The sequence below is a fragment of the Mus caroli genome, unplaced genomic scaffold (genome assembly GCF_978045245.1).
Source record: "Mus caroli unplaced genomic scaffold, Mus_caroli_1 scaffold_15, whole genome shotgun sequence".
Taxonomy (NCBI): domain Eukaryota; kingdom Metazoa; phylum Chordata; class Mammalia; order Rodentia; family Muridae; genus Mus; species Mus caroli.
The window spans coordinates 64,848,902-64,872,650 of NW_028227270.1; the positions used below are offsets into that span (position 1 = coordinate 64,848,902).

General features: G+C 52.1%; 1 protein-coding gene across 5 annotated transcripts; it reads left to right on the top strand.

The window, feature by feature from the left end:
* Positions 1 to 8,125: 8,125 nt before the first annotated feature.
* Positions 8,126 to 23,434, top strand: Pdlim7 (PDZ and LIM domain 7). Of its 5 annotated transcripts, none has more exons than XM_021180025.3 (13): positions 8,126 to 8,353; positions 9,301 to 9,407; positions 12,695 to 12,846; positions 12,925 to 12,955; positions 13,413 to 13,531; positions 14,118 to 14,254; positions 14,376 to 14,412; positions 15,373 to 15,434; positions 15,572 to 15,806; positions 16,912 to 17,092; positions 22,627 to 22,747; positions 22,833 to 22,948; positions 23,108 to 23,434. In XM_021180025.3, exons 2-13 carry the CDS (start codon positions 9,312 to 9,314, stop codon positions 23,192 to 23,194), a joined length of 1,374 nt encoding a protein of 457 aa, XP_021035684.1. In that variant the 5' UTR covers positions 8,126 to 8,353; positions 9,301 to 9,311; the 3' UTR covers positions 23,195 to 23,434. The 5 variants fall into 5 exon arrangements, with proteins under 5 accessions (XP_021035684.1, XP_021035685.1, XP_021035686.1 ...); XM_021180026.3 differs by lacking the exon at positions 13,413 to 13,531 and adding an exon at positions 13,862 to 13,878; XM_085831048.1 differs by lacking the exons at positions 8,126 to 8,353; positions 9,301 to 9,407; positions 12,695 to 12,846; positions 12,925 to 12,955 and adding an exon at positions 13,862 to 13,878 and having other exon boundaries at positions 13,411 to 13,531.
* Positions 23,435 to 23,749: the final 315 nt, after the last annotated feature.

Below are 23,749 nucleotides of genomic sequence, written 5' to 3' on the forward strand. Positions count from 1 at the left end.
CTGGACTCTGCTCCACCTGTGCGTAAGAAGCTGCTCTGGCTACCAAGTACCTGGCTTCTCAATCCTTGGACTTCCTGCTTCAGCTGCACCTCCTTTAAAGACAGAATCTCTGGTGCTTCTGCTTGCCTTAACCTCATGCCCTGGCCTCTCAACAATGAGCTTAGAGACACCCAGGTTCATCTTGCCCACACGTTGACACTCCCAACCCCTATGCTCAAGACAGTGATAATCAGCCTTGCTTCCTAGCATCTTCCGGCTGCCTCTTACCTTCCACTCTACTTCCCCCCACACCTCGCACTTGGAGTTGCTCCTCCCCTCCTACTTCATGTGACTGGTCAAGCCCTCAGCCTCTGGCAAATCCACTGACATCTGCTCACGTCTGGAGAAATCCACTTACAAAGGCTTGACTGTTGTCTCACATAGGCAGGTCCTGCAGGCTTCCTGTGCTGCTACTGTCCCAGAGGAGCTGTCCTGTGCAGGTTTGAATGCGAATGACCCCCATAGACCCATAAGTTCGAATGCTTGGTCCCCAGTTAGTGGAACTGTTTGGGAAGGATTGGGAGGTGTGGCCTTGATAAGGGGGTGTGTCACTGGGGTTAAGCTCTAAGGTTTCAAAAAGCCATGCTCCTGCTTGTGGATCAGACGTGAGCTCTCAGTTACTGCTCCAGTGCCGTGCCTGACTTTCATACTGCCATGCACCCTACCAGGATGAACACGGAATAATTCTCTGAAACTGTCAACAAGTCACCAGGTAAATGCTTTCTTGTGTAAAGTGCCTTAGTCAGGACATCGTATCACAGCAGCAGAGCAGTAACTAAGACATCTTCAGCCTTCCACTTCCACCTACCCCCACCTCCTAAATGCTGTCAGGACTCAGCAATGAGCAGACGTGAACTTCTGCCCTCCTCTGCTATACTGACAAAGGGTCCAGCATCTTCATGAATCTTTTCCTTCCTGGCCCTACAGAAGGAGTGTTTGTCTCTAGATTGTGCTCCCATGGGAAGTGTCCAGTTAGTTTCTTTGTGGGACTTTTCCTCATTCATTCATTCATCACCGACATTAGCATCTTGCCACTTTCTTTCTTTCTTTCTCTCTTTGTTTGTTTGTTTCTTTCTTTCCTTCTTTCTTTCTGTCTTTTTTTAAAGATTTACTTATTTATTTTATGTATATTGTTGCTCTCTTCAGGCACACCAGAAGAGGGCATCAGATCCCATTATAGATGGTTGTGAGCCACCATGTGGTTGCTGGGAATTGAACTCAGGACCTCTGGAAGAGCAGTCAGTGCTCTTCACCACTGAGCCATCTCTCCAGCCCATCATCACCATTTCCAACACCAGAGAAATGACAGATGCTCTCTGATTTCAAGTACGAAGAACAACCTTCCGTGACTCTCACGTTCCCTGTCTGCCTCCTCCTCCCACTTCTCGGTTCTGCTCACACTGAAGCTCCTTGAAACCATTGAATTACTCTCATTTCCAGTTTCTTGCCCCTCTCTCTCCCTAACTTCAGTTTCCTCTTTTTTCTAGTTTTCCATTACATAATGTTTCAAAGTCACGGACTCCCTGCCAGACCAAGCTACACATTGAGACCCTGGGACCCCTCTGCTCCTTGGCAGGACTCCTTGTCCTTCCTGAAAGCATCAGGGGTCTTTTCTGCACAATTACAGCGTCTCCTCCAGATTGGCTCACATTTTTCCGGTGCTCAGGATGGAAGCCAAAGCTATTGTCCAGCTAGCCAATGTCCCTCCAGAAGCAGCCCCAGCTCTTCTGCTATCCTCTCTGTTACTGATCCTCTCAGAGTTCTTGCAGATCAGCCTGTCAAGTCGTCTGGAAGCCTCTGAAGAGTGCCCATGGCTAGGCTCACACATACAGCTCTGATTTTTTTTTTTTTAAATCAGTTGGGGACAAGGGACTTTGGCATTGGTGTTTGGGTTTTCAAATTCTGGGATTATGGGCTGGTGAGATGGCTCAACAGGTAAGAGCACCCGATTGCTCTTCCAAAGGTCCTTAGTTCAAATCCCAGCAACCACATGGTGGCTCACAACCATCCTGAACAAGATCTGACTCCCTGTTCTGGTGTGTCTGAAGACAGCTACAGTGTACTTACATGTAATAAATAAATAAATCTTTAAAAAAAAAAAATTCTGGGATTATTCTGACATGTGTCCCGAGCTGAGCACCACCGGCATGGGTGAGTTAATCACTGCCTTCATTTTCTTTCTTTCTTTCTTTTTTTTTTTTTTTAAAGATTTATTTATTTATGAGCCGGGCGTGGTGGCACACGCCTTTAATCCCAGCACTTGGGAGGCAGAGGCAGGCAGATTTCTGAGTTCGAGGCCAGCCTGGTCTACAAAGTGAGTTCCAGGACAGCCAGGGCTATACAGAGAAACCCTGTCTCGAAAAACCAAAAAAAAAAAAAAAAAAAATTATTTATTTATTATATGTTAAGTACACTGTAGCTGTCTTCAGACACTCCAGAAGAGGGCGCCAGATCTCGTTACTGATGGTTGCGAGCCACCATGTGGTTGCTGGGACTTGAACTCTGGACCTTCGGAAGAGCAGTCGGGTGCTCTTACCCACTGAGCCATCTCACCAGCCCATGCCTTCATTTTCTTAAGATTTGCTTTATTTATTTGTTTGTTTGTTTGTTTATTATTTTTCTGAGACAGGGTTTCTCTGTATATCTCTGGCTATCCTGGAACTCTATAGACCAGGCTGGCCTCGAACTCAGAGATCCATCTGCCTATGCCTCCTAAGTTCTGGGATCAAAGGTGTGTGCCACCACTACCCCAGTGATTTATTTATATTTATGTGTGTGTCGCGTGTGTGTCTGTGTGCATGAAGTGTATGAGGTGCGCATGGCAGCCAGAAGAGGTCAGAGTGCTCAGATACCTTCTGGAGTTTTAGACCCATTATTAGTCACCATGTGGGTACTAGGAACCAAACTTGGGTACTCTGCAAGAGCAAAATTGTTCTTAACTGCAAAATCTCTCCAGCCTGTACACATCACTAAATTTTAAAGGCCATTTAAATGCTGGTAGTTTTCAAAGGCATGTCTTCCTTCAACATAGACTTTCTGGGGATGGAGAGATGGCTTAGTGGTTAAGGGCTTACTGTTCTACCAGAGGAGGAGTTTGTTTCTCAGCACCCACATGAAGTGGCTCACAAATGCCTGCAATACCTAGGAATAATACAACTCTCCCCTGCTCGCTAATAAATCTTTGAACATGCACGCACATACACACTCACACATGCATGGACACACATGTAATACATACTTACACACTCACATGCACGAATGTGCACATACACACAAACGTATGCATGCAGGCACACTTGTACATGCACACACATACACACACTTCATGCTCACTACAGATCTAAGAATCCCACTGCACACTGGACATCTGGATATCTAAAAGACATTCCTGGGTCTAGGGCTGTAGCTAAAGGGTCTAACACTTACCTAATAGACGTGAAGCCCTTGCCCACCAATACTGCAGAAAGAAAAATATCTCCAACTTGAATATGGGACGAGAAGTTAGAAGTTGGGACTCAGTGCATTACTCTCCCAAGGCGTGTTTGAGAACAGAAAGAAAAGTCTAGAAGGATGTTAGACACTGTGAGTCAGGTTAGCACAAGCAGTCCTCGCAAAACAGCATTGCCCACAACCAATCAAGCAACCGTAGAGCCACAAGGCCAGGAAACCTCACCCCAGCAGTTACAGCATGGAGGCCTCCTCCCTCAGTGGCTATTCACAGCCCTTGCTAATTCACCGAAAACAAGGACATACCAGAGTCCTGGTCATAACCAAAACTGGAATCCAGAACTCTGGAGGCTTTGGTCTGTTAACCTCTTCTTCATTAAAAATCCCAGTTTCAGGGCTGGGGATATGACTCAGTGGTAGAGAGTTTCCCAGAATGTACAAGGTTAAGCACACTGACTGCTCTTCCAGAGGTCTGAGTTCAAATCCCAGCAACCACATGGTGGCTCACAACCATCTGTAACTTCAAATGCCAGCAACCACATGGTGGCTTACAACCATCTGTAATGAGATCTGACTCCCTCTTCTGGAGTGTCTGAAGACAGCTACAGTGTACTTACATATAATCAATAAATAAATCTTTAAAAAAAAAGACTCTGTCTAAAAATAAAGCAAAAAACAAACAAACAAAACAAAAAACCATCAAAGTCTCAGTTGCATGGGGATTTCCATCTTGTTCCAACTAGTTTAGAAGACCTTCAGAACTAAGAGACCTGGCCATGGACCTGCAGGGATCCTGGCCACCAGAGGGCGCTGTATCCTTCCTAGTCCCTGCCTGTTCCAAACCTGGAGGCTGTGTGTTCTTGAGAAGATCCAAAAAAATGCACCCAGGCCCAGGTCTTTCTGTGGACCAAGAAAGGTCCTTGGAAGCCTTTCCTGTCGGCCGGCAGATGGCCAGGAGCCGTCGAAGTGCCATCCTCTTTCCTTCATTGCACCTTTGCAAGCCTTCCTTCATCTAATCATTCATAACTCCGTGCAGGTTCTGAGGGCAGGCACAATATATCACAGGGTGGAAAGTGCTATGGGGAAAACAAAGTAGGTTAAAGGACTAGGGTATAATACAGGTATGGTATCATGGAACTGCTGTTTTAAATATTTAAAATGTCTTTGTTTATTCTATTTGTCTGTCTGCATGTATAATCTGCGCACCACGTACATGCCTGGTACACAGGGAAGCCAGCAGAGGGTGTCTGAAACCCCCTGGTGTGGCCTCCCTTCCCCCAGCCTGGAACCTGCTTGCTCAAGGGTGGAGCTACGTGCTCATTCGTCCTGCCACGCCCACTGCTGGAACCTGCCTTTGCTGCCTGGAGGCACACACGTGTTCGTCCTGCTACTGGACCCTGAGTTACTTGGCGGGATATTGGGTTCCCTCCCCCTTCCTTTATAACTGAGTGTCTGGAAATAGTAAAATTGAGCTTTGATCAGGATTTGTCTTAGCTCCATTCTTTCTTCCACCCCGTCTAGATTCCTCTCTTTTCAGCGAACTGCCATTCTCAGTTGAACCGTTCGTGTTGTGGACTGCGGGCAGGCCGCAACACCCTGGAATTAGAATTACAAATGGTCGTGAGCCACCATGTGGGTTCTGAGAATCAAACCTGGGTCCTTTGAAAGATCCGCTAGTGTTCTTAAGTGCTGTGCCATCTCTCCAGTGGGGACTGCTGTTCCAGATGTGATGCTCAGAGAAGACCCCAGGAGGAGGCAGTATTCAAATAGAGAAAAAAAAAAAAGGCTTTTAGATCTCTACAGAGGAAAAAAAAAAAAAAAGTTGGGCTGGAGAGATGGCTCAGTGGTTAAGAGCACTGACTGCAGCCGGGTGTGGTGGCGCACGCCTGTAATCCCAGCACTCAGGAGGCAGAGGCAGGTGGATTTCTGAGTTCGAGGCCAGCCTGGTCTACAGAGTGAGTTTCAGGACAGCCAGGGATACACAGAGAAACCCTGTCTCAAAAAACAAAAACAACAACAACAACAACAACAAAAAAAAAAAAAAAAAAAGAAGAAGAAGAAGAAGAAGAGCACTGACTGCTCATCTGAAGGTCCTGAGTTCAACTCCCAGCAATCCCATGATGGCTCACAACCATCTGTAATGGAATCTGATGCCCTCTTCTGGTGTGTCTGAAGAAAGTGACAGTGTACTCATATATAGAAAATAAACAAGTAAATGTTTTTTAAAAAAAGAAAAAAAAGTGTTTGAAGATAAAGAAATTGTGAAATGCAAAGGGGCCCTAAGGCAAGAATATACTTGGGGGTGTAGAACCAGGGCCAGAATGGGCTAAGTGGAGTGGGCGAGTGTGAAAGAGCTCTGCCCAGTTTCATTTCTTTTTCCTGTCTTAGAAATTCAGACTTAACATCTTCCCCAAGAAGCTAAGCACAACCCCCTCCTCTCCCTTATTTTTATTGCATTTCTTTTCTTTTCTTTCTTTTTTCTTTTTTGACTTATTTTGAAGCAGGGTCTCACTAAATGGCCTAGGCTGGCCTTGAACATGTAACCCCCCTTTTCCCCAGTAGCTGGAATTACACAGGCCCTGTGCTGCCAGGCCCAACACTTGACCCAGTTTCTTAGTCTTGGGTAGGTCTTAAGGATTTTAGTTTTATTTTAAATCGAGTGTGAGCCCACTGGAATGCTAAAAAGATGAAGTGTGATCTCTGTTTTAAGAATATCACATCCGCAACGGCAAGAAGACTGGGGGGTGGGGTAGGGGGAGGCAAGGGTGATAGCGGGGCGGTCAGCAAGGAGGCTCGTAGGTGTTGAAGCATTCGATGGAGGTGAAACAGCAGCAAGAGTTAGCTGCTGCTGTTCAAGCCAGTCTACACAAGGAGACCTTATTTTATGTGCATGGGTGAAACAGCAGCAAGGGTTAGCTGTGAGAACATCTTAAAAGTGGAATCTGCAGGATTCGGGAGATGATGGAGATGAGAAGAGACATATAATTTCATAGGTTCTACAGAACCAACTGGGTGAATGATGTCATTAGCTGAGACCAGAAAGGAGTGAGAAGAAAACACAAACTTGGACTGTTTGAGAAACCTTCCTGGCAGACATGTAGACAAGGCAGACATTATTGGCGTCTGCAGTTCTTGAGGAAAGAGCTCGGGCTGGCCATTTTCAGTGTTATTGAAAGCCAAAGTAGAGTAAGGGCTCTTAAGGTGTGAATTTCGTGACCAAATGGCCAAAGACTGGAGGCAGATGAAGTGTTATAGAGGGAAGGAAGCCTTGAAGCTAGAAAGATTGGGATTTTAGATGAGGAAGCTGCTGGGCTTGGTATGATCTCAGCCCTCCGGAGGGAAGAGCTGGAAGATTTGGGAACCCATGCAAGTTCAAGCCAGGCTACCTAAGGAGACCTTTTTTTATGTGTATGGGTGTTTTCCCTGCATGCATATGTGCACTATGTGTGCACCAGATGCCTGGAGAGGTCAGAAGAAGGTGCTGGATCTTAGGTGGGAAAGAAGAAGATAGAAATGAAGGAAGGGAAAAAAGAAAAACCCCTGATCAACCTGGTGTAGACCAGCATTCCTGTCAGGACAGGATGAAACCTGAAGGCTACAGCTGACTTAATTGAGGTCATAGGAGACCTGGAGAAAGAGTCAAGAGTAATATAGGTGACAAGGGACAAAGAGGGAAACGTGATGGAGACAGAAGCATAGCAGACAGCTAAAGAGGGTTTTTTTTTTTTCTTCAGTTTTTCGAGACACGGTTTCTTTGTGTAGCCTTGGCTGTCCTGGAACTCACTACATAGATCAGGCTGGCCTTGAACTCAGAGACCCACCTGAAGAGGATTTCTTCAAGGATGACAACTCCCATAAGAGTTTGTGTACTTGGGACAATGATGGAAAGAGGGGGTGTGATGACGGTGGGGGAAGGCTGGGCAAGGGGAGGCTGTGCACCTCTCTACTGACTCAAACACTCAGGAGAGCTCAGCTTTTCCTCCTGCCCACCCTTGGCTAAGACCGAGGCTAAAGCAGGGGCTCTGAGAACACTCCAAGGCAGCCCCTTCCATCCCACCCGCATTGGAAGAACTGTGTACACTGGACTGGGGTTAAATGGGAAACAATCCATTCCAATAGTGGTTCTGGGTGCTCTGGTGGAAGTCTCAGGGCTGTGGACTGTTGTCTGGGTGGACTTACACCGTCAGACAACAAGTGGAGCTAAGCCCGCCCCCGTTGGCTCTTACTATGTATGTATTTACTTATTTGTTATGTCCTGCAAGCCTTTGGTTGGGTTTGGTGTTGAGGACTGAACCAAGGGCCTCCAGAGAGCTCAGCTACTGTAGTTTACTGTACCACTAAACTACATCCCAAACACCAGGAGGCCTAACTTGAAACTACCCTATCTCGCTTCTCCAGTTCCTGGAGAATCTGAAATCTGATGATGCTGACAATATTGACCTCTAACAGTATCCCTACCAGAAAAGTGTTACCATGCCATTTTCCCCTACAAGGGAGAATATGGTGAGAGACCAGTCAACTCTGGGGTTTCAAACGGATGCTTTCCTCCACTCCGCCAGTGGGAGGCGCAAGGGGCTTGGGCGAGAGCCTGAAGCGGGGCACAGGCTGGGCAGCGACCCGACTGGCGAGGATAAGTGCCCGATCTCGCCTTCTCTCTCCTGGAGACTCAGGGTTTTTTGACTGGGTGGGGCCTCCCACCGACCCCGGGATGTCCACTCGCTTGGCCTGGGGAGGGCGTGGCCTAGGGCTCCGCCCCCTTCCGCGGGCTCAAAAGGCGCGGCGTCCGCGGAGGCGGGGTCAGAGCGCAGCGGCGGATCCCATCGCGGCTCCCGGAGGCTGCCAGGCAGCGGCCCAGGCGGGCACTCAGGTACCGGCGTCCGCAAGGGGGTTCCTGGGCTGCACCCTACGGGGTCCCATGGCCCGCTGAAGCGCTGGGGAGGGCGTGGGTGGTCGTGAAGAGTGCCAGATTCCCTTGGCTGGCTCCGGCCGCAGCCTCCGCCCCCGCCTTCCTGCGGCGAAGTGGGGCTGATTGGCGCCTGCGCCACTGTGTGCGGTGGGGACGCGGCCAAGCGCGGGACTGGGGCGGGAGACGAAGGGAAACAGAGTCATGTTGGCAAGGGAGCATCGTGCGTGGGTGGCACCACTTTCTCTGGCTTCCAGAAAGGAGCCCGTCTCTGGCCGTGCGTAAGGGGCACGGCCCCCGTCGCTCTCTACAGGGCCAGTACCCCGTTTTTCTTTTCCCCTTGCAGAGACCAGGGGTCCTGCCCTGACCACCAGCAGCCTCGACCTGTCCCAAAATGGCTAAGACCCGCTCCAGCGTCCTCCTTCCCCACCCCTCCCCCTCATATCCCGAGCCCCTAACGTGCTCCCTCCTCGGGCTCTCTACAGTGTCAGCTTACACGCCTTATATAGTCCGAGCAGGCTCTGGCGGCGGCCTGCCTGCCGGGACCCGGGGAAGGAGGGGGAGCTGGCCCCTGACTCACCCCGCCGCCCTCCTGAGATTCCAGGTTAGCTTGGGCAAAGCAGTGCCAATTAGCCCCACAGCCAACCCCTGCAGAGAAAAGCAACTGAGCTCGGAGAGGCCTCTCCAGGCCCTCCCGGTGGCAGGGGGCAGGGTGGGGAACCACCTTGTCTGTTGTCTGTGAGAGGTCGGCCTGCCAGGAGCCCAGCCAAGCCAGCTGAGATACCTGCCTCCCAGTGCCTGCGTGTGTTGAGCGTCCGCCCGTGCCTTCTTGGTGCCTGGCCAACGCTAGTGCCCAGATCTGGACCTGCCTGCCAATTTGCATTGCAGACACTTTCTCTTCTTCCTCACAGGAGCAGGCACGATGGATTCCTTCAAGGTGGTGCTGGAAGGGCCAGCCCCTTGGGGCTTCCGTCTGCAAGGGGGCAAGGACTTCAATGTGCCCCTCTCTATCTCTCGGGTGAGCCTAGGTGGGGGAACAAACTCCCCAAGGGTTCTTGGGTGCTCAGGTTTCCAGAGGATCATGGGAGGAAACAGCAGGAGCAAGCCAGGACCAATAGGGCAGGAGTGTCTAGGTCCAAATGGACACTTAACTACCAGGACTCCCAACTAGGTGGAGAGTGGAGAGGCACTCCCAACCTCCCTACTTTGACATGGTATTTGATGCACTCCCACCAAGCCATCTGTGAGTGACAAGGGGGAGCCTGTTCCTTCAGTATTGGAGGCTGATGTCTCCAAGAAGTATCTTAGCTGGGAGAGCAGCCTGCGGAGCCACGTCCCCAGCAGGATGTAACTTTAATTCCACTGTTATTCAAGGAATAGCAGTTGTCATCCTGTTTCTCCAAGTGACAGAGCTTGGCGGGCTGGAGGAGCCCATTCAGTAAGTCCACTGCTGAGCAAGGGTTTGAACTGAGGCACAAAAAACGGCTTGTACTCTCTGCATGGTCAAGGCCGATGGGGAACTCTTCCCACCCTGTGTGAGGACTGAGTCCCAGTCAGCTGGCTCTAGTCAGGCTGTGTGGCCTTTGACCCCAAGCCTAGGTGTAGTGAGGCTGGCCTGTAGAATTCCTGTTCCCATTCCTCAGTCCACCCTGGTGGGGAGGGTGGAGCTGGGAGCTGACTCCTCCCTGAGGCAGGGGGATTACCTTATAAGCCCAAGAATGCGAGCCCCAGCTGGGATGGCCAGCAGTGGCTAGTCAACAGAGCCCAAGAGGGCTGGCCTAGGTCTAGGCCCCTCACCTGGCCCTCAGTCATTGGTGTCAGTAGGACTCAAAGCAAACTTTGTGCCCAGCCTTCCAGCTTGGTATCTCTGACTGGCCTAGGGGGTCAAAAAGGGGGCAGGGACTTCCTTCCCTGATATCCGCCTGCCTAGAGAGGCCCACCCAGCCACAGTGTAGGCAGGCAGCTGCTGGCAGGAAGCCCAGGGCAAGCCCAGCCCAAAGGGGCCTGAGAATTTCCAGGCACTGCCCAGCCTGAGAAGGGTATCAAGGCTGGTTCTCTCTGTGGGAGCCAGACATGGTGGTCAGGGCAGGCAGGCATGCATGCTGTGTTCTTCCCAGAATCCTTCTCTGGAATTGCTTTGGAATCTGCTCCAACCAGCAGGATGACTAAGGGCTATCTAGACCCTTCCCCCACACGTACATCCTACGGGTTTCTTCCTCCCCTCTGGGAAAGTGCTGGCCAGTGTGGTGTAGGTCTTAAGTTTTCTTCATTGGTAAGGAAAGCCCTGCAGATGTTGTCTGTTGGGGGCACTCTGCTGGCCCCTGCTGGCCCCTGGGCTCCTTTGTCAGCGGCCTTAACGTGTGGGTGGGGCCACCCGCTGAGCCCTGCCCTGGAGTGAGTTAGGCCCTGATGGGTGGGGTGGTCTTTTCTAAATTGGGCCAGCCCGCTATCCCTCCCCTGACCCCAGAGTGGAGGGAGGAAGGAGGGGCTAGGGCTGGCTGTGGGCCCAGGCCTGGAAGATGAGGTAATGTCTGGGATTTGGGGGTTGGGCTGCTCAGTGGAGCTCCCAGGCTGACTCACCCACACCCATAACACTGTCCAGCCCCCTGGCTTTTCCCCTCCTTAATCTCACTAGCCTCTCTTTCCCCGGACGGTCCTCCCCGTGGTGCTCTGACCACCGGCTTAGCCCCCACATCTTGCGCACCCCACAAGAGAAGTGGTCCCTCATGTCTCCACCCCTTTTCAGGGAGCCAGTGACTCCTCCTCACAGGACCCCCACCTTGGTCTTGCCCCACACCTCTCAGGAAGCAGCCTGTATAGGAAGGAGTGGCTAACCCAGGTCTCCATGTGCTGACTCACCATGCCTGTGACTAAGTCATTTCCCCTTTACAGTGTCACTTCCCCGTCCCCATTATTAGGGGCTCGTTGGAGTGAAACAAAGGTGAGAGGGGGCATACAGACCCCAAACTTAGCCTCGAAATGAGGGGGCATCTTGCCTTGAGCTGTCAGTCCTTCTGCCTAGCCTGTGCCTGAGAGTTAACATCACATGTATACCATGCCTGGCACTCTAGAGTCTTGTTTTGCTTCCCCTGATTTTATCTAATTAATTTTGCTAGTTTTTTGAGGCAGGGTCTCTTTGAGTAGTCTTGGCCGCTCTGGAATTCACTATGCAGACCAGGCTGGCTTTGAATTCACAAAAATCCACCTGCCTCTGCCTCCCCAGGGCTGGGTGTAGGCCATACATCTGGCTACCCCAGCTTCTTTACTGGGTGTGTTGACCTCTCATTTGTGCCCTATTGTAGTGGAGCCTTCCAGTCAGGCCCAAATCCCGGCTGCACCCCTTGCTAGCTGGAGAGCGAGTCCAGGTGATCTATAGTTCTGGGTTTTTCTGAGTGTGAACAGGGTGTATCCCCAGACTCCTGCAAGCGTGTTGGAAGATTTGGTGTCGAGCCTAGGTGTTCTGTGAGATTCTATTCTTACCATATGTTATCAGGTAAAGAGGGCTGTGACTCACCAGCCCTCTCCTCTGCTAACTTCCCCTTCAGGCACAAAATAAAGCTGTCAGGTCCAGCTCCCTGTTCTGTACCAGAGTTGACAGTGTCTGCATGAGGTCCCTCTGTCCCTGACATCTCTAGAAGCCCTCATCTTCTCTCTGTCTGCTTCAGTACACATTGCATTAGCTCACCGAGGAGCCTTCTGGGACCTTGGGCATCCTGCACCCTGCTTTCCCTACTACCTGTCAAGTGTAAATGCTTTGTGTGGTATCAGATGGTTGAGTGGCCCTGTGGTTTTAGACCTGTGGTTGAACCACCATGCCCCCAATCTCTTTGGCTTTGAGTTGGGAATTTCTGGTTTGTGTGGCAAATGGTGGAATGAGAGCCAGCGGCACTGGCTGATTCCTGGTAAGCGGTAAGCCTTGGTCACCAAAAATAAAAAAATAAAAGTGAAAGTACATTCATGAAGACATTCAGTGCCCGGGGGAGGAGCCAGGACTTGGCCTTGATGGGGGTGGGGGGCAGTAGTGGTTCTCAGATAGGAGATGGGACATTTAACAGGATATAGGTGACCCCGATCAATTTGTAGCCCAGTTTCAGCAACACGGGTAGGTGGCTGTCTTGGGAGGGCAGGCTCGTGGGTAAAACAGCCTATTGAGGCCTCAGAAAACATAGCTGTCAAAGGCTGTGGTCCTAGCCTGCGAGTGTGGGCTCTAACCTGAAGGTGGCTGTTTACCAACAGCATTTGGACTATGAGGGAGTGTGCAGCTTGGTTATGCACCCATGGACTTCTGACCATTCCTCTCCACAGCTCACGCCCGGAGGCAAAGCTGCACAGGCCGGTGTGGCTGTGGGAGACTGGGTACTGAATATCGACGGTGAGAACGCGGGCAGCCTCACGCACATCGAAGCCCAGAACAAGATCCGCGCCTGTGGGGAGCGCCTCAGCCTGGGTCTTAGCAGGTACAGATGCTGACAGGCAGAGGGGTGTGGATAGCCTCTGGTCTCACCTGCTGTGACCGCATCTCTCTTCTTCTCCAGAGCCCAGCCTGTTCAGAGCAAACCACAGAAGGTAGGTTATATAGGAGATGTCCTGGCTGAGAGAGGGAGGGGCTTAGCCTGGGCTAACCTACCACCCCTGGCCCAGCCTTGGGACCCTCTCTCTGGCTAAGGGCAGACACCAGAACAAGCAGGGTCTGGGGAACATGAGAGTGGAGCTAGGAGCTGCCGCACGGTCCGGGCGCCACGCGTGCCTGCCTGCCTATCTGTCTGCCTGCTGCTTCCCACAAGCCTGTGCTGTGTGTGCCTACCCACCCTTGGTCACCCTTGGTCCAGAGCGGGTTGAATTCATCACTTCCCAATGGGCCCCATGAAGTCGTAGTTACTACCCCTTCATCCTAGCCTCTGGCCAGATGTGTAAGAGTGGGCCGGACCTGTCAATGTTCTTGGTGGTAGTGATTCCGCTCCCACCTCAGCCCCCACTCCCACCCACCCACCTACCTACCCTGCCCGGCTCTGTCTCTGCCCAGGCCCTGACCCCTCCCGCCGATCCCCCGAGGTACACTTTTGCACCAAGCGCCTCCCTCAACAAGACGGCCCGGCCCTTCGGGGCACCCCCACCTACTGACAGCACCCTGCGGCAGAATGGGTATGTCAGCCTCTGCCCATCCACTCCAACCTCTTGTGCACACTGTCTGGTCCTTTCACAAGCACACACACAAGCTGCCTGCTACCGCTCAGTCTGTGCCGGACCCCAGCCCCTTAACCGTGTGGCAGCAACCCCTGGCGGCCGGGTGGGGCTGCTGCTCTTTGACAGGCTCTGCCCTGCTGAGCAGCCTGGGGTTGGCCTGTGGTGTGGGCCAGCTGAGTCTCACACACTCGTTGCTACCTTGCCTCCCTCTCTACCGCTCTGATTCCCCCTGTCGTTCTTCTCCTGTGTCTGTCCCTTTATCTGTCTATCTGTCTGTTTCCTTCACAGGTGCAGACCTCTGACAAGTTAGTGAGCCCTCTCTTCCTGTCACTTTCCTCCCTTTTGGCACTCTGGATGGTGGCCCCTCCCTGCCCTGCCTGTCCTGACCCCCTCTGATTTACCCACCTACCCAGCCAAACCCTTTGCCTCACCTTCCTCCCCCCCAGCCCCCTGCTGTCACCAGAACCCATGCACATCACGTCCTGGGAGGGGCAGCCCCTGGTGCCCACAGAACCAGAGGTTCTGAGCTCTGCCCTTCCCATAGACAGTTGCTCAGACAGCCGGTCCCCGATGCCAGCAAGCAGCGGCTGATGGAGGATACCGAAGACTGGCGGCCGCGGCCAGGGACAGGCCAGTCCCGCTCCTTCCGCATCCTTGCCCACCTCACGGGCACAGAGTTCAGTAAGTGCTGGCCCAGGACAGGGCGGACTCTCCTGGCCTCAGCCTGGGCCTGACTTTGCCAGGACTCATGGCTGGAGTGACCCTTGTTTCTCTTGGTCAATGCCTGCTTCTGTCCTCTCAGTGCAAGACCCGGATGAGGAATTCATGAAGAAGTCAAGGTAAAAGCTTGGGCGCTAACCCCTCTCCCTAACCTCCCACTTCTTCCTTTCCAGCCACCAGCCCTCGGCTGCTCCTGGCTATCCCCTGCCAGAGCTCTCTTCTGTCCCTTCCTCCTTTCCTTCCCTCCATCCTCCCTGCCTCCCTTCCATCTCTCCTTCCTTCCACTTCCTCCTCTTCTTCTCTCTCTCTCTGCCCCTCAGGGAAAAGTATGTCCTGGAGCTACAGAGCCCACGCTATACACGTCTCCGGGACTGGCACCACCAGCGCTCTGCCCACGTGCTCAATGTGCAGTCATAGCCTGGCCTTCCCAGCCTGCTGCCCTCTGCTTCCTTTCTCTGTTACTCACTCCCAGGGCACCCCACAGGTGTCTCCAGCTCTTGCCTACCACTTTCATGTCCCTGGCCTGAACCTCCTACCGGCCCGGTCCTGGCAGCCCTCCTGGCACAGGGCCTGGCTTCGTCTGACACTGCCTTCCTTCTTGGCCCTGTGTTACTACTGTCTGCCAGGTCTGCACTGCCTTTGAGCATGAAAATAAACATTCTCAGCCCTGTTTCCTTTGCCTCTGTCTCCCATCTTTTGGGTCTGGTTATGTTTTGGGTTTAGGATGCTAAATGGTTTAGACATGGTGTGGGTCCTGCAGCCTGTTTCTCGGTGGGAGGGAGAAGCTAACCAAGATGGCTCTGCCTTACCCATGGTTCTCTTGGATAAGAGGAGACCCAAAGTCTGCCCTAGGAGCAGGAGCACACTCTGCTACTACACTCTACACAGCAGCCCAGATAGCTATACCCTACTTAGGGGAAGCACCCCTTCCTACCCCTACCCCAGAGGGACCTGGAATCCATCCCAGCAGCTCCCAGTGCACTCATGCATCACCCATGGGGGCAGTACAGCTGAAGTTACGGGGTGGGACCATGCCCAAAGCCTCAGCCAGGCAGGGCCTTGAATGGCAGATCTTACAGCCAGGTGCCCAGGACAGAAGCCCCAGCCCCAGCCTCAACTATACCCCAGGAATCCTGGCCTGGTAAGATTTGGGGCTGAAGAAGGGTGGGTAGCCTCCATGGTCATAGGGTGGTGGGCTTTTAAGGCTACCCTGGGTTCTACCCTCTACCCTTTGGGCTCCCTGAGTACCCCTCTGGATCTACTTTCTTTGGCTGTCAGGCCCCACCACTCCCAACCCCACCAGCCGCCCACCCTGGGCCGTGGACCCTGCATTTGCTGAGCGCTATGCCCCAGACAAAACCAGCACAGTGCTGACCCGGCACAGCCAGCCAGCCACACCCACGCCTCTGCAGAACCGCACCTCCATAGTGCAGGCCGCAGCTGGAGGGGGCACAGGAGGGGGCAGCAACAATGGCAAGACTCCTGTATGCCACCAGTGCCACAAGATCATCCGGTAAGTATTCCCTTCTAGTGCTGATCTTTCCTGCCTTGCAGCCTGGCCTTGGCCTGTCTTACGTACTTACGTACTTATCCTTCCTCCACTGCTACTCTGAGAGTTAAGGATTTGATCGAAGCAGGGAGGGATATAGCCTGGATCCTCAGATCTTTTTAAATTTATATATATATATATATATATATATATATATATATATATATATATATATATGTATGTATTTTTTGTACATGGGTGTTTCTTCTGGATGTGTATCTGCACCACTTGCATGCCTGGTGCCCACAGACACCAAGAAAGGGTGTTGGATTCCCCTGGAGTTGGATGGCATTTAGATGGCTGTGAGCCTTCATGTGGGTGCTGGGAATCAAACCTGGGTCCTGTAGAAGAGCAGCCAGTATTCCTCAGCTGCTGAGCCATCTCTGCAGCCCCCGATCCTCAGGCTCTTAATCCTGCACTGCCTACCATACTCACACCCATCTATAGCAGAGAAAGCGGGAAGGTGCCAGCGGCACCCTGACGCTGCGTCTGTCGCTTTGCCACAGGTGGCAAGGGAGGGCCTCCCTCTCTGCTGCTTCCCCCTCATGCTTAGTCTCTGCTGAGCCTCTGCTCTCAGAGCCGATAGGCCACAGGTACCTCCCTCTGTGCACTGCTTCCTGGAACCCAGACAAGTCACATAGCCCTCAGAGTCAGATTCCAGAACCTTCCTAGTTGTTGGCCCTGGCCCTGGCCTGCTTTGGTCTCCAGTCAGCTCTCAGGCAGAGAGGATTTGTAGAACATACCCTTCTGACACCCCTGTTTATTCTAGGACCTACAGACCCCTGCTCAGGCCGAATGGAACAGGCAAGCAGGACAGAGTTCACCAGGGTCTCTTCAGCTGTTTATTTTCACACTGGGCAGTAGTCCCCCAGGGGTGTCTTGGTAGACTCAAGCTATCAACTTCCACCCAAACCAGGGTGCCTCCATCATCAAGAACATATTGGTCCATCTTGCTATATGAAAAGCAAGTCTTATAAGAACAAGTGTCTTCTCCTGAAGGCAGGAGATGCCACTTCTGTCTTCCTCCTGGAGCCCCTGCCTCATTTGCATATATTCCCTCTCCTTGCAGCGGCCGCTACCTGGTAGCACTGGGCCACGCATACCATCCCGAGGAGTTTGTGTGCAGCCAGTGTGGAAAGGTCCTGGAAGAGGGTGGCTTCTTTGAGGAGAAGGGAGCTATCTTTTGTCCCTCCTGCTATGATGTGCGCTATGCACCCAACTGTGCCAAATGCAAGAAGAAGATCACTGGAGTGAGTGGGGCTGGCAGGTGGGCAGGAGGGCTGGAGGGACAGGTGGGCCACCAGGTGGGCAGGAGAGTAGGTGTACCAGATGGGCAGGTGGACCAGGTGGGCCAAGAGGGCCAGGAGGGCAGGTGGACCAGATGGGCAGGTGGACTAGGTGGGCAGGTGGACCAGGTGGGCCAAGAGGGCCAGGTTGGCCGGAGGCACAGGAGGGCCAAAGGAGAAAGTGAAATGTTAGTAGTGTTCAGCAGTTGAGCAGTTGTCAGATGTGAAGCTCTCAGCAGGAATCTCCAGGATCCTAAACAGCCTAACAGTGGAGAATCTAGCTCAGTGGCAGAGCACTGGTGTAACATGCACAAGGCCCTGGTCTGTTTCTGAACAGCCTCATCAGGCATGGTGGCTTTGACTTCTAATCTCAGCACTCAGAGAGCAGGAGGATTGTGAGTGACAGGCCAGCCTGGGCTACACAGTGAGACTGCCTGAAAAAAGCGAAAACATTCTAATAATGGCTTCACTTTGTATCAGGCAGGATACTCTTTTTTTTTTTTTTTTTTTTTTGCTTCTTCTAGATGGGGTTTCTCTGTGTAGCTCTGACTGTCCTGGAACTTGCTCTGTAGACCAGGCTGGACTTGAACTCACAGAGATCCTCCTTCCTCTGCTTTTTAAGTACTAGGATTAAAGGCATGCACCACCACTGTCCCACTGGCCAGTATACTCTTAAAAGACACCCCCACCCTCCACTCTCTCTCCCTTCCTTTCTCTCTTTGGGTGTATTTATTTTATGTGTATTGAGTGTCTTGCCTGCACATATGTATGTGTACCCCACTCACAACTGGTACTCTCAGAGGTCAGAAGACAGTGTCCCCTGGAATTGGAATCACAGACAGTTGTGACTTACCATGTGAGTCTCAGGCCTTCTTAACCACTGAGCCATCTCTCCCGCCCGAGACCAAACTCTTATTCAAAAAAAGCTTAGGCAGAGGAATTGAGCTGGCTCCAGTGACAGGAGGTGCTGACTCCAGGTGCCACTGAGCCTGGCACCATGATCTCCTGGGTTTGCCTGTCTTCACCTTTGTCGACTTCCTTCATTCCCAGCATGCTTTTCTCTGGAAAATGGCAAGAATAGTACCACTGTGCCTCCAAGGTTCCGTTTCCCCGGGTTAGCTCCCTAGGAGAGAAAACACCTCAGTCCCACTCCACCCAGCACTGATGCTTACTGGTTTAGCTTGAGTCACATAATCATCTCTGAGAAGTACCATGTGTCTGATTGGATAGGGCTGGGGTATGCCCTCCCCTGTAGCTGTCAGGAAGGTGACTCTCCGTCCTGTCAAACATTGACAGGTAGCTTCGAGCTCCAGCTGAACCAGTGACCAGGGACAAATGGTGACCTCAAATAAAAGCAGGATGGCAGTACCCTCAGAAGGGAAGTGGTCACAGAGGGCTGTACCCACTGGGACTGCATTTGGCTGCCATAACAGTGGAGACATGGCCAATAGAAACGGGCTTATTTATTTCAGGCCGAAGAATTCCTGAGCTAGAATGGTACTCCCGGGTGCTCGATAGCAAGTAATGCCTGTCAGATGGCCGCTGAGGCCCAGCAGGGGAGGGAAGAGACAAACAGCGTAGAGGTTAGCATAGTGTGTGCTAGGGACCCAGCGCAGGGCCTTACATTGTAAAGTTTTTCATTTGAACCCAAAAGATATAAACTGGCTTCCATTATTGTCTCAAACTGCAATACACTTACCACGGGCTATATGGGAAGCAGGAAAACTCAGTGTTCTAATCACTCTAGCTGGCGGGGGTGGGGTGGGAGGGTGTCTGTTCCAGAGCCCCATGGATACTGGTGCTCGAGTTCCGTATCTAGAGCGGCATTATACTCACATGTAACCCGTGCATATCCTCTGTGCTTCAGTCTGTCTCTAGATCATTCAGAATCCCCAATCAGATATAGATAGTTGGTGCCCTGGATTGTGTAGGGAATAATGACAAGAGCTGGAAGTCTATGTCGGTTCGGTGCAGGCACAAATATTTGTTGATTCATGGTGGATCAAAGCCACAGATGGTGGGCCCGAGGGTTCTGAGGGCCTCTTGTGCTCCGCAGTCGAGCTTGCAGCTGCCCATGGAAGTAGAAAGCTGTCTGAAAAGCCACAAGCAGCCGGCCCGGTGTCTAATGCTTCCACTGTACAAAGCTGAGACTGCAGATCACTTGACAGGACTCACGGGTGGCAAAGGCAGAAATCCAAACTAAAACACCGATGCAAACTGCTCTTCCTCAGAGGCTAAACACAGCCCAGCACCAGGTTTTCTCTGCACAGTTGGCCTTGAGGCTGCATCTGGGTAGGCAGCAGGAAGTTCAAACCTGGTAGCCAGGTCTAGCCTGTGACCTGAGAGGACCCTGCTCCCAAGTACTCTCCCTGTAGGAGAGAGACTTTGCAGGTGTCAAAGGCTTGGAGAGACGGGGACACTGAACAGACTCGGTTTGACCACCTGAGTGGGTTTCTATTCTACACAGTGGACACTCAGGCCCAGGAAGGGGAAGAAAGTTTCTAATGTGTGTGTGTGTGTGTGTGTGTGTGTGTGTGTGTGTGTGTGTGTGAGAGAGAGAGAGAGAGAGAGAGAGAGAGAGAGAGAGAGAGAGAGAGAGAGAGAAGAGTATAAAGCTGAGCTGGGCAGTGGTGGCTCACGCCTTTAATCTTAGCACTTGGGAGACAGAGACAGGAGGATTTCTGAGTTGGAGGTCAGCCTGGTCTACAGAGTAAGTTCTAGGACAGCCAGGGCTATACAGAGAAACCCTGTCTCCAAAAACAAAAACAAGAAACCAAGAGTATACAGCTGAGCCCAGGCCCGCTGTCTGTCCCTAACGTGAGCTTTCTGGCTACCGAGGCAAGGTTGTTAGGTGTAGCCGGAGTCCGCAGTGTGACTCCCGGATTAGTAAGAAGGAGAGAGAGCTCTTTCTGCAGCTCCATGCAGAAGTGGACGGCCTGGGACTGGATAGAGGACTGAGGCTCCTTCGTTTGTTGTCCAGACATTTTCAATATGTGTTCGTAGTCCAGGGTTGCCTTGGCCAAGATGTCGACAGGCCAGCTAGCCCCTAAGTCATAAGGGGAAGAGGGGACAGGTGGCACCCTTCTTTCAAGGGTGATGTCACTTAGCCCTTTTGCTTCCATTCTGCTGGCCAGAACCCACTCGTTAGCCACACCTCGCTGCAAGGGAGGTTGGGACGTATCCCCTTTATTTTGGGTGGTCACATACCCTGGCAGAGATGGGGTTCATCTGAAAGGAAAAAAACACACACCCCAGGGATAAAAGTCTGCTTTCACCAGTCTTCCAGGAGTCTGCCCAGAAGTCCCTTGAAAATACCCCCTGCTTCTGGCTCCATTTTGTCAGTAAGCTCTGGTCCCTTTACCACAGTACCTTGTGTACTCCTAGCATCGCTTACCACCACCCTTCCTCCGCTGATGCTCAACTGTCACTTCCTCAAGGACCTCCTCAGAACCTCTTCATCCTCTTTTTTTTTATATATAATTGTTTGTGCACACTTGAATGAATGCAAGCGTCCATGGAAGCCAGACGAATGTGTCAGATACTCTGGAGCTGGAATTACAGGTTGCCTAAAATGGATGCTAGATACTGAGCTTCAGTCTCCTTCAGAAGAATACATCCGTCTTTCCAGTCCCAGGAATCCCCTTCTATTTCATTCATTCATTCAATACCCTTTTATTGTATTGTATTCTATTCGTTCATTCACTCACTCACTTTTGTTGAGACAGGGTTTCTCTGTGTAGCCCTGGCTCTCCTGGAACTCACTCTGTAGACCAGGCTGGCCTCGAACTCAGAGATCCCCTCTGCCTCTCAGTGCCCTACCACCACCCCACACCTTCTCAGTCCCTACCCTTCCCATCAGGCCTCACTGCAGTCCACTCACCGTATCTTCATCCTCTGACCTGCCTTGCTTCCCTGGGCATGGATGCCATGAGCCAAGGGCAGGTCTGTTTGACTTAAGCGCTGTGTCCATCAGCGTTGAGGGTGGTCAGTAAACACTTGAACAGGATCGTGGAAGTGGCCTTGAGAGGAAGGCAAACGCACGTGGGAATTCCCTCAGAGAAGGATAAACGCCAAAGAAGAGTGGTTTGCATCCCAGGTAGCACTTGAGGAAGGTGTGAGGGAAGAGTTAGGAGCTGAAGGCAGGTCAGATGAGCTTCAGAAAGCTGGTGTTGGGGCTGTGGGGGAGGGGAACTACAGCCAGGATCATCCCCAGAGCTAAGGTGTCCCCTGGAATTACATTTGGCACGGCCACGCTTGTGTTTCTGAGTCAGTAAGCATCGTTTACAGACCTGAGCTAGGTGTAGGTGGGTGGTACAGTGCTTGCCCAGCATCTATGAGGTCTGAGATTTTTGTCTCCGGCACCAAGAAAAACAAAAAACCTGTCAGAACAAGTAATCCCCAAGTGAGACAGGCTCCACTTGGGCCTACTGAATACCCAACCTGGCACTTAAAAGAACCTGGGTCCCAAACTGCAAACCTGAGCTATTGGGTTCAGATACTCAATTCCTGAGATCGGTAGCCAGGCTCTACAAGAGGATAAAGCTGTTGCCACATGCCTCATACAGTCTCTGGCCCTGGTGAACTTGGTTGTTCCAGGAATGGCCAGTTTTCCCCCAGGGAGAGTTCATCTCCTGGGCCTCTGCTTCCTCCAGTGGAGCCAAGTCCACTGGGGACCCACGGTGGGCCAGGCACTGTTGGAACAGATCCATCTATAGAGCATTTGATGTCTCTTCTCTTCTGTATCTAGGAAGGATCGCGGGGGTAGGGGGACAGGGAGCTGGGAGGGCAGTGGCTTAAAGTATTCACTGCTGTCAGAGTGGGCCCTGTGGAGAAAGTGGCAATTACACAGAAACTTAAGTCACAGGTAGGGAGACAAGGTGGAGAGGAGCTGTCTGCGCTGACAGAGCCGGGCTGTAGCTCCAACACGGGCATGTTTCATGTGACAGAGTCAACATGTGAGTGTCCAGGGGAGGGGGAGACAGGACAGATCTGCTGACTGCTGGGTCCTGCATGGGCTAATTTATAAGTTACATAGGCCAAGTTTGAACTCAGTACCCAGCAGGCCTATAAGCTGTCACCCGGCTGGATGTGTCTTGAAGGAGGACCCTTCAGTACTTACTGATGAAGGGTATGGGAGAAAGGGGAGTTTGGAGTCATGGTAGCACATACCTAAAAACTCAGCAAATAGAGACAGGAGCATCAGCTTCAGAGGTTCAAAGCCAACCAGGGCTACAAGAAGCTACCTCAAGGGAAAAAAAAAAAAGAGGAGGTAGTAGGTTTTGGTCTGAGCATACAAAGGACTTGACGTTTGAGATGGGAGGTCTTGGAAACATTCAAGTCTGAAACCTGATGCTAGGGATGGACCTTGGGAGTTCCGGGTGAGGCTCTGGGAGCTGTTGTATTGAGATATAATATTTTACAGCAGTGGGAGGGGCCACACCAGCCTTCCTGTGTTCTGGGGGATGGGCTGAGCCTGATGTGACTCTGTCCCATTCCAGGAGATCATGCATGCTCTGAAGATGACCTGGCATGTCCATTGCTTCACCTGTGCTGCCTGCAAAACACCGATTCGCAACAGAGCCTTTTACATGGAAGAAGGGGCCCCCTACTGCGAGCGAGGTGTGTGGTTGCCCAGAGAAGGCAAGGAGGGGCTGGAGGGAGGTCACGTGTCGATACAGACCCTCTCTTCTGTCCCCATTACCAGACTATGAGAAGATGTTTGGCACAAAATGTCGAGGCTGTGACTTCAAGATTGACGCTGGAGACCGCTTCCTGGAAGCGCTGGGCTTCAGCTGGCATGACACATGCTTTGTTTGCGCGGTAAGCACCTCCCTTCCCTCTCCCCTCCTCCCCCAGTGCCCTCTGTTCCTTACTACCCCATTCCCAGCTCATGCTGCCTGTGAAATGCGGGAGAGCTTGGGAAAGGGTCTCTCCCATTCTGCCCGGCCTGTGTGACTGGACCTTCATTGTTGCCCTCAGATATGTCAGATCAACTTGGAAGGAAAGACCTTCTACTCCAAGAAGGACAAGCCCCTCTGCAAGAGCCACGCCTTCTCTCACGTATGAGTACCTCCCACATGAGATTGCCACCCTACTCCGCCTAAAGGGTGAAAAACTAGAGAGATCACCCTTAACCTGCCTGGGTAGGGCTGGCAGTAGCTGTCCCAGCCCCAGCTCCTGGCCCGGTTCTGGGGTTCCCTCTTCACAGTCCCCGTTCCCACACTTCCTCCACCATCATCACTCACTGGTGCTGGCCTCCTAGCCCCAGTTCACTCCGGTGCCACAATAAACCTGTATCTAGCTGTGTGCTGTGTGCCTCCTCGCTTTGCATCCTGAATGGATGACCTGAACTTGAGGCAGGAGGAGGATGAGGGTTAAGATGGTGCTTGGGGCCGAGCCTCTTCATCCTCCTGGGGATGTGGAAGCTGCAAGGTCCCTGAGAAGAAGTGCAGTATGGAGCCTGTGTCTTGGGCTTACTACTGCCCACAGATGTGAAGGCAGCCACTGGTGAGAGTTGGGGGTGGAGGTGGGATGTGGCTGCCAGGTAAGACACAGCATCATCTGTGAGGCATCTGCCTTCCACCATCCACACCTAGAGAACTAGAACGGAGGGAAGATCAA